Source organism: Lepisosteus platostomus, chromosome 11 (genome assembly GCF_059453375.1).
Source record: "Lepisosteus platostomus isolate fLepPlt1 chromosome 11, fLepPlt1.hap1, whole genome shotgun sequence".
Lineage (NCBI taxonomy): Eukaryota > Metazoa > Chordata > Actinopteri > Semionotiformes > Lepisosteidae > Lepisosteus > Lepisosteus platostomus.
This window is the reverse complement of record NC_142621.1, coordinates 8640840-8656653: the sequence shown is the minus strand read 5'-3', so window position 1 is coordinate 8656653 and position 15814 is coordinate 8640840. Positions and strand designations below refer to the sequence as shown.

The window sequence follows — 15814 nt, the reverse complement described above, 5'->3', positions numbered from 1 at the left end:
ATGGGATTTTTAAAGGAATGTTCGAGGACTTTTTTTTTTGCTGTGCTGTGCTGAAAACACTTCTTCGATGACATTCGAGCAATTACAGAATCTTAGAAGTCTTAGCTTTCGTTCTAACCAAAATGATAAAAAATTTAAATATTAAAGTTGCAGTTGTTACTTTCATACTAATGAAGCAGTTTCACTAGACACTTATTAAAATATTGTATATTTAGGTATTGAATTATACTGAATGTTTTAATCTCTGCATAGCTAGGGAAGACCTCAGTTCTTCCGTTATGTTTAAGAAAAATAGATGTAATTCAATGGTAAAATGTGAAAACTAATTATAATTGCTCAACTGATTTTACGGGTTTATTCTATGCGTTCATCAATTCTTTTTACCACGAACGCAGAAATTTATTGCATTTTAATTAATTTACCACTTTACCATGAACACGTGTTATTTTTGGGAATGTGTTATCAATTTAATGTGAAAGGCCAGTGAAGGAAATAATTCTGGACACTCATTATTATTATTATTATTATTATACATTTTAATAACAGAATCTGATAAAAAAAAACGTCAAACGTATTATTTGCTGATATCTAAGCGTGCTAGCTAAAATCACATTATTCACACGTAAGACAGATGTATACGATTAAAATAATAAAATACGTACAGTAGACTCAACAAAAGTGGCATTCGGGATTTTTGGCCGTCAGAACTATTATATTATGATCTATGCGTTAGTACTAGCTTTTGTCAGTTTGATTTTTCGAATTACTTTATTTTTGTATAACGCTATTCTCATTGGATACAGATGTCTGATTTTAATAGTATCTGAATTGTATCTTTTGATATATTCATTTGTTGCACATTCTAACTTAAAGAGCCAATTCCTGTTTATTGATATACTGTATTGTCTTTCTAAGTCTAGTGTGGTAGCCTGATGACAGCAGATTACAATAACCTTCGCTAGCTACTATAATACACGTGGGTGATGTATGAATATATTATGCTAATAGTTTCATAGATTACGCACGTGTTTCCATATTATAGATAAGTTATAGCCATTTATATACCAGTTATCACAAGTATTCATAATTACTTAAGGATATATTTATTTTATCTATAGTTTTATCGAATATTTGATTTTTCCGTAGGTTTATACTAAACGTAATGTATAGGTCTATTAACAATTCATTTGAACAAGAAGCGAGACCTTTTTTCTTTCCGAACCTGCTATTTATTATTCACCTTTAATTCTATTTGTTTAAAATATACTTAGGGGGGGTCTAACTTTTCTCTGACTCTAAATACTTAAAAAAAAGAGAAATCCAGAAATAATACTTTTTACAGTCTCGTCTATTATGCAATTCGAAAAAGCATCTTTCTTAAAAAAAACGTAAATACAAATTCCTATAGGAAACTGAAAAACGTATGGAAAATATGCAGCCAAATTGCTTAGGATAGCCGTTTCTTTTTTCTGGAATAACTACACGGAACGATTTTTTTTCGCTTGCTTTTGTTTTTATTTTTTTTATTTTATTCTAGTAATGGATGCATTTCTGTGTTTAACAAAACAGACATAGGAAACTACAGTACCTGAAAGTTAATCTGAAATCGCCAAGCGAGCGCTGAGACAGCTGTAGAGAGATGGGAGGAGAGTAATTCTGGTCTTACAAGGCAGCAAGGCAGTAAGTAGTCTTGGTTAAAGAATCCCTCAAACTCCTTCTAGGTGGAGAGATGTAGAGATACCGCTAATGACGGAGTAATGGGTTAATTCCTCATCAGTAAAAAAGAAGCCGACCTGGAACAAGCTGCGAACAAATTAGGACAAAGAAAACTGAGTACAGTTTACCTTTGCCTCTGGCCTAAAGGAGATTTTAGGCTATTAAGGTTACATTGGAGTTTTTCTTTCGCACCTTGAACTAAATTAAGCCGCAATTAAAGACCCATTGAAACACCTTGGACCGAGGAGTCATGTAAAGGTGACGTATTAAAAAATGGACAGAAAACATTTTGTTGTTGTTTTTTTATCCTGTGATATGTTTTATTAAAACGTTTTTAACACAATACTTTCTTTTACGCAAGAAAAACTGGGGGAGAAAGTCCAATTGTTACATATCTGTTGTCTTACAGTCCATGCATTTTAATTGATTCTTTAAGGTACCGTAAGATAATCACATTATGCTTGGTCTAATTTTATAAATGTTTATAAGAGGCAATAACAAAATACACATAATCTTATAATCTTGTACCATTCGATCTCAAGGAGGAGTGTACAGTTATGAATGCAAGAGTATAGGTATTGCACAGTTGCAAAACTACTGACTATAATTTTAAATTGCTTTTTTTTCAATAGGCGATGCTAGAGATCATTAAAATGGAAGAAGACATTCAAAATCTATCTTCACTCCCATCCTTGCATGGTGAGTATTCAGAAAAACAATCCTATTTGTCTTTTCAAATAAGTAGAATACTAGAAATAAAGAGCCCATCAATTTATGACTGAGGTTAAGGTAAAACAGATTTAACCCATTTTACAGTTCAACCTTCTTTCCTTCTGTAACGCGATTGTTATGATAACCAATAAATCATAATCTTGTCCCTTCGAGGTAGATGTGGCTAGAGTCAAGTACCCGCTTCAGGAATAAAATGTTGTGTTTTAATGTAACGGGAAATGAATTGAACTTACACCCTTAAACCAAACGTAATTCTTTTAAAAATATTATTTGTAAATATTGAGATTTAATGTAATAACCAATTTTAACCAAAAATATTTAAGTGAAAGAATAACGTTAAAATGAAATTAACTTTTTTTTAATTAAATACCTGATTAGTTTTGCTTCGCTCTTAAATCTTAAAACGTGCAGCATTTTCAATACTGTCGAAAGAAATATAATTGTTCTTATTTAACTTTATTTCTGAATTATAAATATTTGCTCAATTAAAGTTTTCTGTATAGTCCATGTTTTGATCCGACAATTCATTAGAGATTTCCATAAGAAATTGTATCATTAATGACTCTTTGACATTAATTCCCATTACAGATACAAAATCCAATATTGCGTACTGTTTTTTTTTTTGGTAGTTAATCAGTATGTGCTTAAAAGTTATTTCAAAATATATGAAAGTACATGAAAACTCTTAATTGGGACTCTATTAGTTTAAACGGACGTCTTGGTTTCTTAAGCCATAAGCATTGAAAGGGTTCATTAGTATTGTTAGATATTGTATTTATTAAAATGGATGTGGTTTTGAAAATAGCAAATATAACCCACCTCACGCCTTTTTTCCCCCAAAATTAACCAACTTTTCTTCTGTTGGATGTGTCCTGTTGTTTGAATAGTATCCTAAGGTGTTCCACTGTTTCATCTTTTCTCGTTGTCTTTCCAACCTGCAGGTTTAAAGCAGAAAGCCGTGTGCGAAGGCTGCCACAGACTGATCCGTGATAAATATCTACTCAGAGTCAATAACTGTTTCTGGCATGAACAATGTGTGCATTGTGCGGCGTGCAGGGAAACCCTTAAGAACACTTGCTTTCTGAGAGAGACGAAACTCTACTGCAAGCGTGACTATGAAAAGTAAGTACTTGAGGTTTTTTTTAAGAGTGCCCATTAGACATTTTTGGAAATACGTTCAGTATTTAAGAAAAGTAACGTTCGAATTCGTTAACTTCGTGCATCTCTGTCTTCCTTTAAAACTGTTTAAAACGTTAGTTCGCTGTACAGTATGTTACCTGCCTTACTACCAAAGAGAAAGTTTTCAGAAGTGCAGAAATTAACTAAAGACGTTATTGTAGTGTCCACACGAAGAAGAAGAAATTTAAGCTCCTCGGGAAACGAGGCTTTTCTTCATAAAGTTGTTTTTCCAGCTGTATTGATTATAAGGGATGCATTATGATATTTCAGAGCTCAAGCACAGGCCATTTAAGTGAGGTATGATTTATAATTTATTCAAAGCAAACGTGAGCTAATTTTTTAAAGTACCGTTTACAATAAATAGAATAATATATTAAAAATAGAATAATAGCTGTACAGTCTTATTGCGATAACCGTTTTTAAATTGTTTTCTGTAAAGTATCGTTTTAAATCGTGTACTACTGTACACTGAAGTGGTTCACTTCAGCCCTACTTTAGAGATGTAGGGACAGCTGGGCCCAGGAAAACTGGCATGTCAGTAATCCCTATTGTTCTCTGTGGGAGTTTTCACTGCATGACTGGTGACTTGTGCTCCACAGAGTCTGAAAAAAGGACATTCTTTATGTATAAAACATGCTTTCTCACTTTTCCCCTTTCTTCTCATTCTCAAGCGGTGCAGTCTAATTAATTTTCCCCTCCCCAAAAAAGGGGTTTATTAATTGATGCTTTCACATACCCGTGAAGAAAAGATCCAACCCAGTTCTGGGTTCATTAACATTGTGTGGCAAACTGAATGTCTGTTTTAACATCCATTAGGGAACTTTGGAATAGCATCGCTTTACAAACGAGTGGCTTTAAAAGGAATTCAATTTGAAAAAGAGAGGCCTCACGGTGTGACTTCATTTTGGAGAGTACCTCTTAAGAAACCATAAATGCAAAATTATGTTGAACTCCTCTTCTGAGAACTGCGGCACTTAAGCCAGCACTGGTGCGTTCTGCAACAAACACAGTAGGTTATTGTTGAGGTAGGTCTGAAAGGCTGGTCCTGCTTGCTCATTAGTTTCTCTGTTGCTTCTCTACACACACTCCAAACTGCAAACTGTGAGAGATCGCAAAATGGAATCAAAACAGCGCCCATGTTACCACTTGCAGTTCTCCCTATGCATGTGCTTATGTATAAGTATATTCTATAAATGTCGGTCTCCTCACAAGTATGAGAGTGAAATTTACCAAACATTCCCCATGTACAGTACAATCTCCCTTATGTCTGAGTGCTCAGAAACTGATAACGTGTTACAATACTGTATTTAGAATCCTGGAAGTAGGGTTGGCCAGACTGAGTACGAGGAGCATGATTCAGTTAAGGTACATGAAAGACAAGGTGACTGCAAAATAGAAGGCACTTTGGGCTGTGGAATGTGAGAATACTGCTACAGGCAGGGAGAGTTCTGGGGAGAGCTAAAGTGACACATTGTCAAGAAGTGTTAAATTAGTGAAATCCATTGACTTGGTAACTGCAAGCTGGGAATGACATATGGCCGTATCAGCATGGTTCATCCCGTGCATACACTGAGAATATATAAAAAAAAGACAAACAAAATGCTGCTTATGCTGTCATATTCCTCTGCAGCTTAATAATTCCATCAGTGGAGCTGTGTGTTTTTACAATGTGTTCTTTACATCTGAAAAATACTTTGTGTGGAAGATGCACCTGCTGAAAATGATTGTCTGGCTGACGGAGAATTAAGGAAAATCCTATCTGGTGACCAAACTGTTTTTCTGCCATGCTCCGATAGCTGTGCTTGTGCCAGGGCACATTATGATCTAAAAAAGGACCACTGAGTTTTTAATGGATTGGAATAGGCTGCCCACATGGCTGATAGTGACATGTGTAGAAAAGCTGCATCCCAAAGGCCCCGGTGTGGGGAAACGGGATAGGAACAATATCAGCACCATATGTTCCTGGCTTTGATAAACTTGCAGAAGGAGATCTTGAGGAGACGTGAGTACATGGGCCGTGTTGTGGCATCTGGATAACCCTTCCCCAGGAGCCTCTGTACTGTGGTGGGACACTGCTCACCCAACCATGAGTTATCTGACCTGACCAATTAGCCATTTGCATTGAGCCAAGCCTTTCTGTTCGCTATTCACAGTCTGCTCTGATGCAGCCTTATGCCTTTTTCAGTGGGGTGGATGGTGCCACTGACTGGGGTCAATGTGACAGACTCTGCCGCTTATTTCCTACTTTGCCCTGATCTCATTGAGTATAATCAAAAGAATAATGAACTCTTTGGTGTAGCCCAGCAGTATACAGACTACATCAGTCTCCAGCCATCACATACTAAGGGATCAATGACTGACATGCTAAATCATTGCCACTCTGATCTACTGTAAATTAGTAGAAAATGTTCACAGCTGATATGTCAGTTATTAACCAAGTGGGATTTGTATTTTTAATTACATAATTTGTTATATTATATATTGTAATTAATATAGAAAACTAAACAGCAGTTTTTAATTTACTTTTGGACAGTCCTTTGTTTGTACAGAGGTATCATACTCAAATGACTGACTATCATTATCATACCAGAAAAAAAAAAAAAACAACTTGATTATAGGACTGACCCCTAACCTGCAGAAGGCTTCTCCTGATACAAAGAAACCCATTAAAGAAATCCTTCCGATGCATTTGAAAATAATCAGGAACAATGAAAACCAATAGCCAGGTCTATTCTGATCTGTATGAATCAGCCTTGAGTTTTGATTGATCTTCCATAAGTATTTAAACTGATAAACTCCCAAGATCATTAAATTTTAACGTGCATGGAGCGTGATTCTTTTAAGCTCAGCTATTAGTGCTGGGCAGAGCAGTGTGAAATTAATTTTTACGGATATTTTCGTTAATACCCAGCCACTAATGGCTTTTATTTAAATTCACCATGTCCATTTTTCTCCATTTGAGTATTTTCAATCCAGCTTCAAATTCCTATCTGTCAATAACTGCAGAAAAAAATGCTTAAATTATTAATTACTCAGCTTCTTTGCACCAATTAAATACTTTTTGTATCGGCAAACTTCAAATGTGATATGAGCATTGTGAAAGTAGTGTTATGAAATGCACACTGTGTGAAATTTTGAATGAATTGAGGGTTTCTTTGAAATAATTTGACTACTACAATTGTACCATGTAATAGAAAATAAACTGGATGAAATTAGATACTAATACATATTTTTTTGAAAGAATGTATCCAGATTTTAGTTTAGGACAGAGTCTGCCAAGACCAAATACCTAATAGAGGTTGTGAATAGATAAAGAAAATAATATCTTTTAAATGATTTATTTTGTATTACTGTACCTTTTAAATGGCTCTTTTAAAAATAACTTTAACCAATCTCACTGTCATGTGAATAATTACAGACAGAGATTCAGACTGGTCTATCAGACCTATCTCAAATTTTCTTGCTGGTCTCCTAGGTGATTTTTAATGACACTAATAAGCAGCAACAATGTTGTTCATTGGGATGGTATGTACTTAAACTATAAACTTCTCCGCTGGTATCTTTGTGACTTGTGTAGTAGGCAAACAATACGACAGTTAAATAATATTAATGTCACCGATCTTGTTTTCCATATTTGATCAGATAACCTAATGAAATTAATACATTTTAACATTTAAAGAACTCATAAAGCGGCAAACTTTGGTGTGAGCAGTTTTAAGAAGAATATTTTCATGTCAGTCTTCAGCATTTGGTTTTTGTTTGGTCTGTTCTATAAATAAAGAAAACAAAATCCTAAAACTCAATTCAGATGGTAATTTAAACACACATTGTGCAGCTGTGCTGCTCTTCATTTTCATTTACTTCATTGAAAAACATGAAAGTGCTTTAAAATACTTCGGGGATTTAATGATCAAAATGGTTTCGAAAATCTAAAAATGTTCAAATGTAGTTCAGTGTAATAAGGCCGAACCCCCATCATTTGGAATAATGCAACTGTAGTGGAAAAGAAGCAGGAGACAGACAAATGTGAATTCATTGAGAATAAGACAATGAACATGAGGCTACGTTAGCGGCCTTTGTTTTTGTTTAGTTAAGTATAGTTAAAATAATACCATGGATCAGCCTGCCTCATGGGAGAGCTGATTCCTCCCCTGACTGGAGCCATTGCATGCAGAGTTTTATTCTCCTATCTCTGTAGGACTGAAGCCCTTGGTTCAGCAGCCAAAAACCACTCATAGTTTAAAGAGCTTAGTCCAAGTTTGGTTGCCAGGTGCTAAAACGCACACTTGCCACTCTCACATGGAGGGGTAACTGGGCAGCGGGGGGGTCATGTCAGCTACACCAATAAAAGGCACTACTCAGCAACATTCCAAGTTCCTTTGACATATTTTTTTTATGAGCACTGGAGGAGGAAGTTAGAAAAAAAAGGTGATCTTTTACAGAAAAAAAAACAACTATTTTGGTGACAGAAGGTAAAAACCATTAACGCTCAGATCTTATGCAAAGTTTATGACAAATTGAAGATCATACGAAAGTATTAGATATGTGGAAATGTAAAAATAACATTATGTTCTCCTTAACTACAGTACTTATTTTTGCTGTCTCTCAGTCTTTCTCAGTCTTTTGCATACCATATGTCAGCATTGCTTCAGTTGTATGCTTGGTAAAACAGAAATCCAAACTTATTGTATTCGATCTTATTTTATTGCTGACTTCATTTTCTTGAAGTCACTAATGCACATTTCATATAGAGTAATGTTTTACTACCTAACAAACGTATGCTCACAACTCCAATGTCTTGTGACTTAGATCCCTTACAATACTTTTTCAAACGAATATTTTCTCTAATATGGAAGAGCAACAGTCCATACCATGTGTAGGAGATTTAACGAATAGAAATTATGCCTACAGACAATTCTGTCCAAGATACCCTGACATCTCCCATGCAAGTAGAGCCAGCATATTTTGACAGCAAAATTTAATGAGGCAGCTCACGTACTGCATATTTAAAACAATGACTAGGAATCCTCTGTCATAGTCGTTTTCTTTCTTTCCCACACTAATTAGATTGTTTGCAGTGAAGTGCAGCGGTTGTTTGGAGGTGATTACTCCAGCAGAGTTGGTGATGCGCGCCCACAAGTTGGTGTACCATCTGCAATGCTTCTGCTGTTGTGTGTGTGAGCGGCGCCTGCAGAAGGGGGACGAGTTTGTGCTGAAGGAGGGGCAGCTGCTCTGCAAGAGCGATTACGAGAAGGAAAGAGAGTTATTGAGCCTCGTCAGCCCGGCCTCATCAGATTCAGGTACGGACTGGCTAATAACAGGGAAGGGCTAAAGGAAGTCATGGCTACATAAAAACAGCTGCTGTGTGAACACTGTACACTGTACACTGTCAGTGATGAATCTGAAAATATATCTAGGATAATGAATGACAACAGCTTGCTGCATTATTCAGGTAGCATTTGAGGGTTTGTTTGCATGCAATGGCAAGGATCTTTGCTAGAAAAGTCTTTTTTTTTTCAAAATCCAGGCAAAAGTGATGAAGATGAAGATAGCGCTGATAAGTCTATGAGAAGCACAAAAGCAGGTGAAGACTCCGAACACAAGCGGCCTAAACGCCCCCGGACAATTCTCACAACCCAGCAGAGAAGGGCTTTCAAAGCTTCCTTTGAAGTCTCCTCCAAACCTTGTCGAAAGGTCAGCAACAGCTTTTTTCATCTTTCGGTCCATCCATTGTCAGAAAGTCACTGAATTCTGGACGGGGCTGAGGCAACCAGGAGCCGATCCTAAAAGCTTAGGGTGCAAATTTGGACTGCACCCTGGAGGGGATACCAGGCGATCACAGAATGCTTGTGCGGTTACACACACAGTCGCCTAAGAGGAACAAATTAACCAAATCAGCATTTCTTTTGGAGATGGGAGGAAACCACGTTGAAATGGTTAGACTATGAAGAATCCTGACAGATAGTATCTCAGGTTGGAATCAAAGTCAGAACCCAAGAACTAACTGCTACACTACCATGCCCCCACACTAGTTCACTTGGGGTGTTCAGCTTTATAAGTATTACATTGCAAATAAATAAGAGGAAAGAATGAAACAAATCACAGTAAAGAGATGACTTGCATAGAAACAAAGTATATTTTCCAGACATCTATTTATTTATCTTCTAATTGCCTTGCACTACAGTATCTGCACCTACAGTACCCATTATAAAAATTGAAAGTGAAAGTTTCAAGTCCTTCTGTAATCTGTTTTAACCAAAAGCAAGAGTAACACAATCCACAAAGAAGTGACTTGATTCTGGAATGTTGTAAATGAAGTGAGTTGATAAGTGATAGACATGTTTTTAAAAAAATGTATCTCTATAATTTATAATTAACATTATGATTACAACTTGTAACAGATTTACATATTTATTAGCAGAAACGTTTGATGCTAATAAATGTTGAACAGTCATTGGTTCTACAAAAGCTGCATTTGTACCCGTTAGCCTGATTTAGTCAAATACTGACCTTTGTTGACCAAGATACAAACTTGGTTCATGTTTAGTGTTATTATTCCAGTACGATAGCTGTTAGCATCAAAGTCTTTGCTTAACAGCTGTGATTTTGCAGCTTATTCATTTTGAAATTTCAGAAGCTAAGCAAGACTGGGCCTGGTCAGTACTGGGATGAGAGACCTTCTGTATCAGGAAAACCAGGGTGCTGCTGTATGTAGGACTGGTGGACCAGTACATGGTTCTTTTCCTGCTAGACTAGAATTTCTAAGACCAGAGCCTTAGGATTGTGACAGTGGACACTATGTTTGGAGCCCATCGTTTGAATTTGATATTAATTCCAATTCTCCTGACTTGAAGACCCAATGGTAGTCTTGTTCATCAAAATATAGCAGTTAACACCAGTATCCTGGCTAAGATGTACTCTGGGTGTGGCATGAACAATCTGGACTGCTCCACGTTCTCCTGAATTCAATTAGTGAATCTGTTTTGCACTTCTCTTCCTGATCTACTGGATAGTGTAGCTAATAGATGATTGGTTTTGGGGGTATCAGGTGGGTGCTGCACTTCAGAGGTGGGTGAAGTGGCTCCATTCCTTTATGTAAAGTTCTTTGGGATGCAAAACTCCATATCATTATAAAAAATATTATTGTTTTTTTGTTAACTACAGGTAAGAGAGACACTGGCAGCAGAGACAGGATTAAGTGTGCGAGTTGTGCAGGTCTGGTTTCAGAATCAAAGAGCTAAGGTAAAGAAAAGTTTGGTCTTTGTTCACCTATAGCCAGTCATGTCTGCCTTTACAGAATTTGCAGCTATTGGAAGTCTAATATATTGTGCAGAAATTGATTTTCTTTATTGTGCACACTTATACTCTTTATACTATATTTGACTTTTATCCTTCTTGTTTAAACATGTTTAGATATTTAAAAACAAGTGTACTGTACATATATTCAAATAGAACACAGCCTGTCATTTTCTATGATGGCTGTAGTTTTCACTTGCCTGTAATAGAACCCTTCATCTTTTATTTTTTTCACCAATGTTCTATGTTCCATTGAGAGTCTCCATAAAGAAAGGTTAAATAAATGAGAAGAGGCACTCAACGACAGTAGCTGGGCAGTTTGTTACAGACACCTACAGCCTGACAGACTGGATTTCTCTCCTCAATGCATTTCTTCATTATTACATAATTATAATTTAATAAATAATATCTTAGTTTACTCCTTTATAATCTTGGGTGCTTAGGATTTTATGAATTCATCCTCTGGATTGATTTGGTCAATAACTTTCAGGGTTTAAATTACTTTAATTGATTACACTTGACTCCTCTGTTATAAAGAGATTCACTTCCTTTAACATACCTGTTTAAGACATTCCTTTATGGTCCTGACTGTGCCACAGTGGCTAGGGTTCTAGACTTGGAAGGTTGTGGGTTTAAATCTCAGATGAGACACAGCTGTTGTAGCCTGGAGCAAGACACTCCCTCCGAAGTGTTCCAGTGAAATACCCAGTTATACAAATTGGTAAAAAAATGCCTGTTGCTTTGGATAAAAGTGTAAACCAAATAATAAAAAAAAATCAGACATTGATCTGATTACCTTCTTCTGAACTGATACCAAATCAGCTTATACGCTCTGTCATGTGGTGACCAAAACAAGCATTATTTTGTTTTTACTTCAGTAGTAAGAGCCTGTGTTGTCTTATTTATATGCTTGTGTTATTTTATTGAAAGATGAAAAAACTTGCCAGACGACAACAACAGCAGCAAGACCAGCAAGATCAAAGTAACTCCCAAAGACTTCATTCAGGTACATAAAATCGGATTGAAAAACCCCCATTGTTCCAAAGGTGCTTTAGCTCAGAGACGTGAGCAAAGACGTGGAAAGGCATGTTCTTGTTATAACCACTTTGTTTTGTACTATACTGTTTCACTGATAATAACAACACCCAAGAATTAAGCGGATTTGTCTTAACTCGCTTGGCTGAGGGCTGACCTCCTAGCCATACAACATGGAGGCTGGGACCCCCATGTGGAGTAAGGAGTGACCAAGGGGTAGCTGCAGAGGTGGAGATGGGCTGGAGGTGGGATGCAAAAGATGTATGTGAGGGAATGAAGGGGAGTCTGTAAGATGAGGAATTGATGTCAGGAGTCATAACAAATTACTGACAGTTGAGGTTGATCCCTTCCAAATTTTGTTCTGTCTCTAATTTATGCACTTTCATAAACAGTGACCACAAACAGAGTTGTCAACCCTGGCATAGACAGCAGACACCCTTTCTCCGACGTGCAGCAGCAGCAGCATCACATTTTAGCTCTGGAGCAGCAGTCCTACAAGGTGGACCCTTTCCGACAGGGACTTACACCCCCACAGATGCCTGGGGATCACATGCTCCCCTATGGTAACCATTTCTACCATTTCAGCTTTTCGCAACTTGACAGTCTGAAGTGCTTAAAGTTTTTTCTAATTCTTTTTTTCACTGCCGTTGAATGCTGATCAATATATCACTATATTGTCTGCGTCATAGTTAAAGTTCCTATGCCTAATAGTTCAAGGCAGTGTACTGCCTTAGTCTGGTGAATTTGCTCTTCAAGATATTGAGAAGATGTTGTTTCAATATTTCAGTTTTGTTTTTAATTTTTAAAATTGTAAGGTATATTTTCATTGCACAAGTAGGTGCATACACTAGCACTTTGGAAGGCTTTTCTTCAAGGATTTTGTTGACTTGGTTGAATAATAAGATTTTTCATTATGGTGTGTAGAAATACGTCAAAACAGGTGTGTTTTTATAGAACTGACAAAGACACCTATAAACACCACCCCAAGGCCTTCACTTCTTTATCTCCAGAAAAGTTCAGGAAAAGAGAGAAATTAATTTTAAAAAAGTCTCACCCATGTAATCTAATAATAATTGCTCAATTATATTTCTTCTATTCTAGATCTCAGATGGAACCTAAAAAAACATATACTGTATTTCTGTGCTGGACAGCTATATAAATAATGTAATTTCTTAATTGTCAGCTTACATGTACTGTTTTTCTATATTTTCAGGCAGCGAAGGCCTTTTCAGTGAAATGGACAGTGACACTGCAATTAGTAACATTGGAGATTGTCTTCTGTCTTTGTCTGAGGCAGGACTTGGAGTTTTAAACCCTATTGACCGTCTCTACTCAATGCAAGACTCTTACTTTGCCTCATGAGTCTCTAAAACTCCCACACTTCTGAATTTGCTTCAGGTTATTGAGCAGTGGTTCAGTAGTTCCTAAGCAAGTGGTATATATGTTTTGTCAGTACTTTATCTAAAAAAAGCAATGCAATGGAGACTTATTACATTTGAAATTCTGCATGGATAAAATAAAGTTGTAAAGCACCTCAACATCTTAAACAAAATCTGACATTTAGGTTTGTTATTTATGAAATGTGAATCATGAAAATCATACTGAGATCTAGACATAGGCAAGAAGGACATCAAACGAAATAGTATGCAATAATAACAACAATAATCATAATAATAATAATCAGATTATTGGACATAGATACAAAAGTGACAAGACTGTATTAATGAATTAATTTAAGTGTTTGTTACATCTTACACATTTAATTGAAATGCTTTACACACTCAAATATATTGTATTATTGGTAAAGCAATATTATTGCTTTATAAGAATAAAGCAATTTACAATACAAATTATTATATGTGACACAATTCTTATATAATCCCCCTTTCAATTTCTTTTTTTTACCATTTTGATAAAAGTTGAGCAAAAAAGCACTTATACAAAAAATAATAGGCTATGCATTGCAAAATACTGTACAGTAAGTAGTTTGATTAAGAAACTATTAATACATGTGAACAAAATTCATTATGTGGAGTTGGGCTCCTTTACGGTTTTACCATACAAAACACATCCCTCTATTGATTTATGTTTTTAGAAAAATGAAAGATTGGACACAGAGCTCCCCAATACTCACTGATGTACAGTAACAGAATGTAACACCACCTCAAGTGGACTTGTCAGCACTGAAGCCAAGTCCTTTTTAGCAATGAATGAAGATTTTGTATTGGTCTCCCTTCTGGACTGCAGCAAAAAAAAACAAACAGATACACTCATTGTAATACAATTAGTCCAACAGACTAATCACCGGGGTGGTCTAAGTGTGGTAGTCTGGATATAAGTGTGCTGAACAGTTCTCCATTTGTAGTGACTCTTTGCAATCTGACCACACAGTGCTACAGTGTAGCATTGATCAAGTCTTGGAACCTCACTTACTGCCCTTCCTGCAAGCTGATCCTTCGGGACAGCACACGGCTTCATGCTGCTCATGGAACAACACCTTACATGTGAGATAAGAATGGGACAGGTCAGCAGTTGCTGGCCTAGTCTCTACGAGTGAGCCACACCAACCAGTTCAGTTCGGTCAACCCCTAATTTGGGTGGAGATGATGCATGATTCAAATGGCTGAGGAGAACAAAGATGAAGCCCTTGAAATACCCTCCTTCAATGAGGAATCAGCCAGGGAGTTGCAGCTTGGGCAAGGAGGGGGTAGTGGAAGGATACAAAAACTAAACGCACAAGGTTATACAAAAGAAGTACAATATTATATGGAAGTGGGCGAGATTAGGGTTTGATCTCCCCAAGATTTTTGCTTTAAATTCCATACCTGCCTTGAATAGGGACAACATGCTAGTCCAGACGCTATGAGAGCACTGAGACAGAATCCCCCAAGACCATCTCTAAAGGTGGTACAAAACACGCATTGCACATGTGCATCTCGATTGCTTCCAGCAGTGGCAACACATGCTACCAGCCTGCAATTTGTACAGTAGATCCCATTGATCAGCCCTGTTGATGACGAATGTTAATCGGCATCATGGATTCCCCTCTCGTGTCTGTTCATAAAGATGTCAGCACGCCTGCGATCATCATTTTTCAACTTTGTTAACTTTGTGGCAGTTGAAAGCGATATTCTTCTTTGGATGCTCAGTATATTAGAAAATCATTTAATGGCACTCTGATCATGTATAATGCAGAAGCACCTACAGCATGAAGCTGGTGCTATGAAATTCGAAACAAACAGAAAATGCCGTCACAGTTGGAGAAGCACTATTGGATCAGGAGCTGTCACACGGAGTAATATAACACCCACACAGTAATGCTGTGAGCAGCAGTGTGTGACAAGAGAGCATGGAGAAAGAGGTGAAGATGCTAACAATAGGTGAGGCCAAGGAAAGGAAAGAAGGAAGAAGACCACAATCACACCAAATCTTAAAAGCAGATTCTTTCCTAGCATTTTGGTCTATTACAGTACCTTGTTCTTCAAAGACAACTGAGTATTGAAAGGTCCCGTACAGTTTAAATCTCATCTTCTGCTTATGACCAGCTACATTTTGCATGTTACAGCCACTTTGGAGCTTGTTGCTCTTTATTTATTCCAAACATGTTCAAATAGGCATTGTAAAAGACCCAGTTGTGTTTTTACTGTAATGATTTGAGTGTTCTGTGTGTTTATCTGTGGTCATATTTAATTGAAATAAATTAAGTGCATTTGAAAGCTAAATATACTGTATTGTGTGTATTGTAGTGAAGGGGAGAGGACTTGATGATACAGTTAATTGGATGTGTCTCCAAGAATAGTACCAGAAACTGGAATATACCTCCAAGACGTTTTGACTGCAACAATGCACCATTACA

The 15814-nt window shown here is 36.7% G+C and overlaps 1 protein-coding gene across 1 annotated transcript; it reads left to right on the top strand.

Moving 5' to 3' along the window:
- Positions 1-1489: 1489 nt before the first annotated feature.
- lmx1a (LIM homeobox transcription factor 1, alpha) lies at positions 1490-15772 on the top strand. The gene is made up of 9 exons (XM_088598277.1): positions 1490-1974; positions 2349-2415; positions 3390-3570; positions 8695-8927; positions 9155-9321; positions 10792-10869; positions 11854-11929; positions 12351-12521; positions 13172-15772. Exons 2-9 carry the CDS (start codon positions 2352-2354, stop codon positions 13318-13320), a joined length of 1119 nt encoding a protein of 372 aa, XP_088454403.1. The 5' UTR covers positions 1490-1974; positions 2349-2351; the 3' UTR covers positions 13321-15772.
- The last annotated feature ends 42 nt before the right edge of the window (positions 15773-15814 follow it).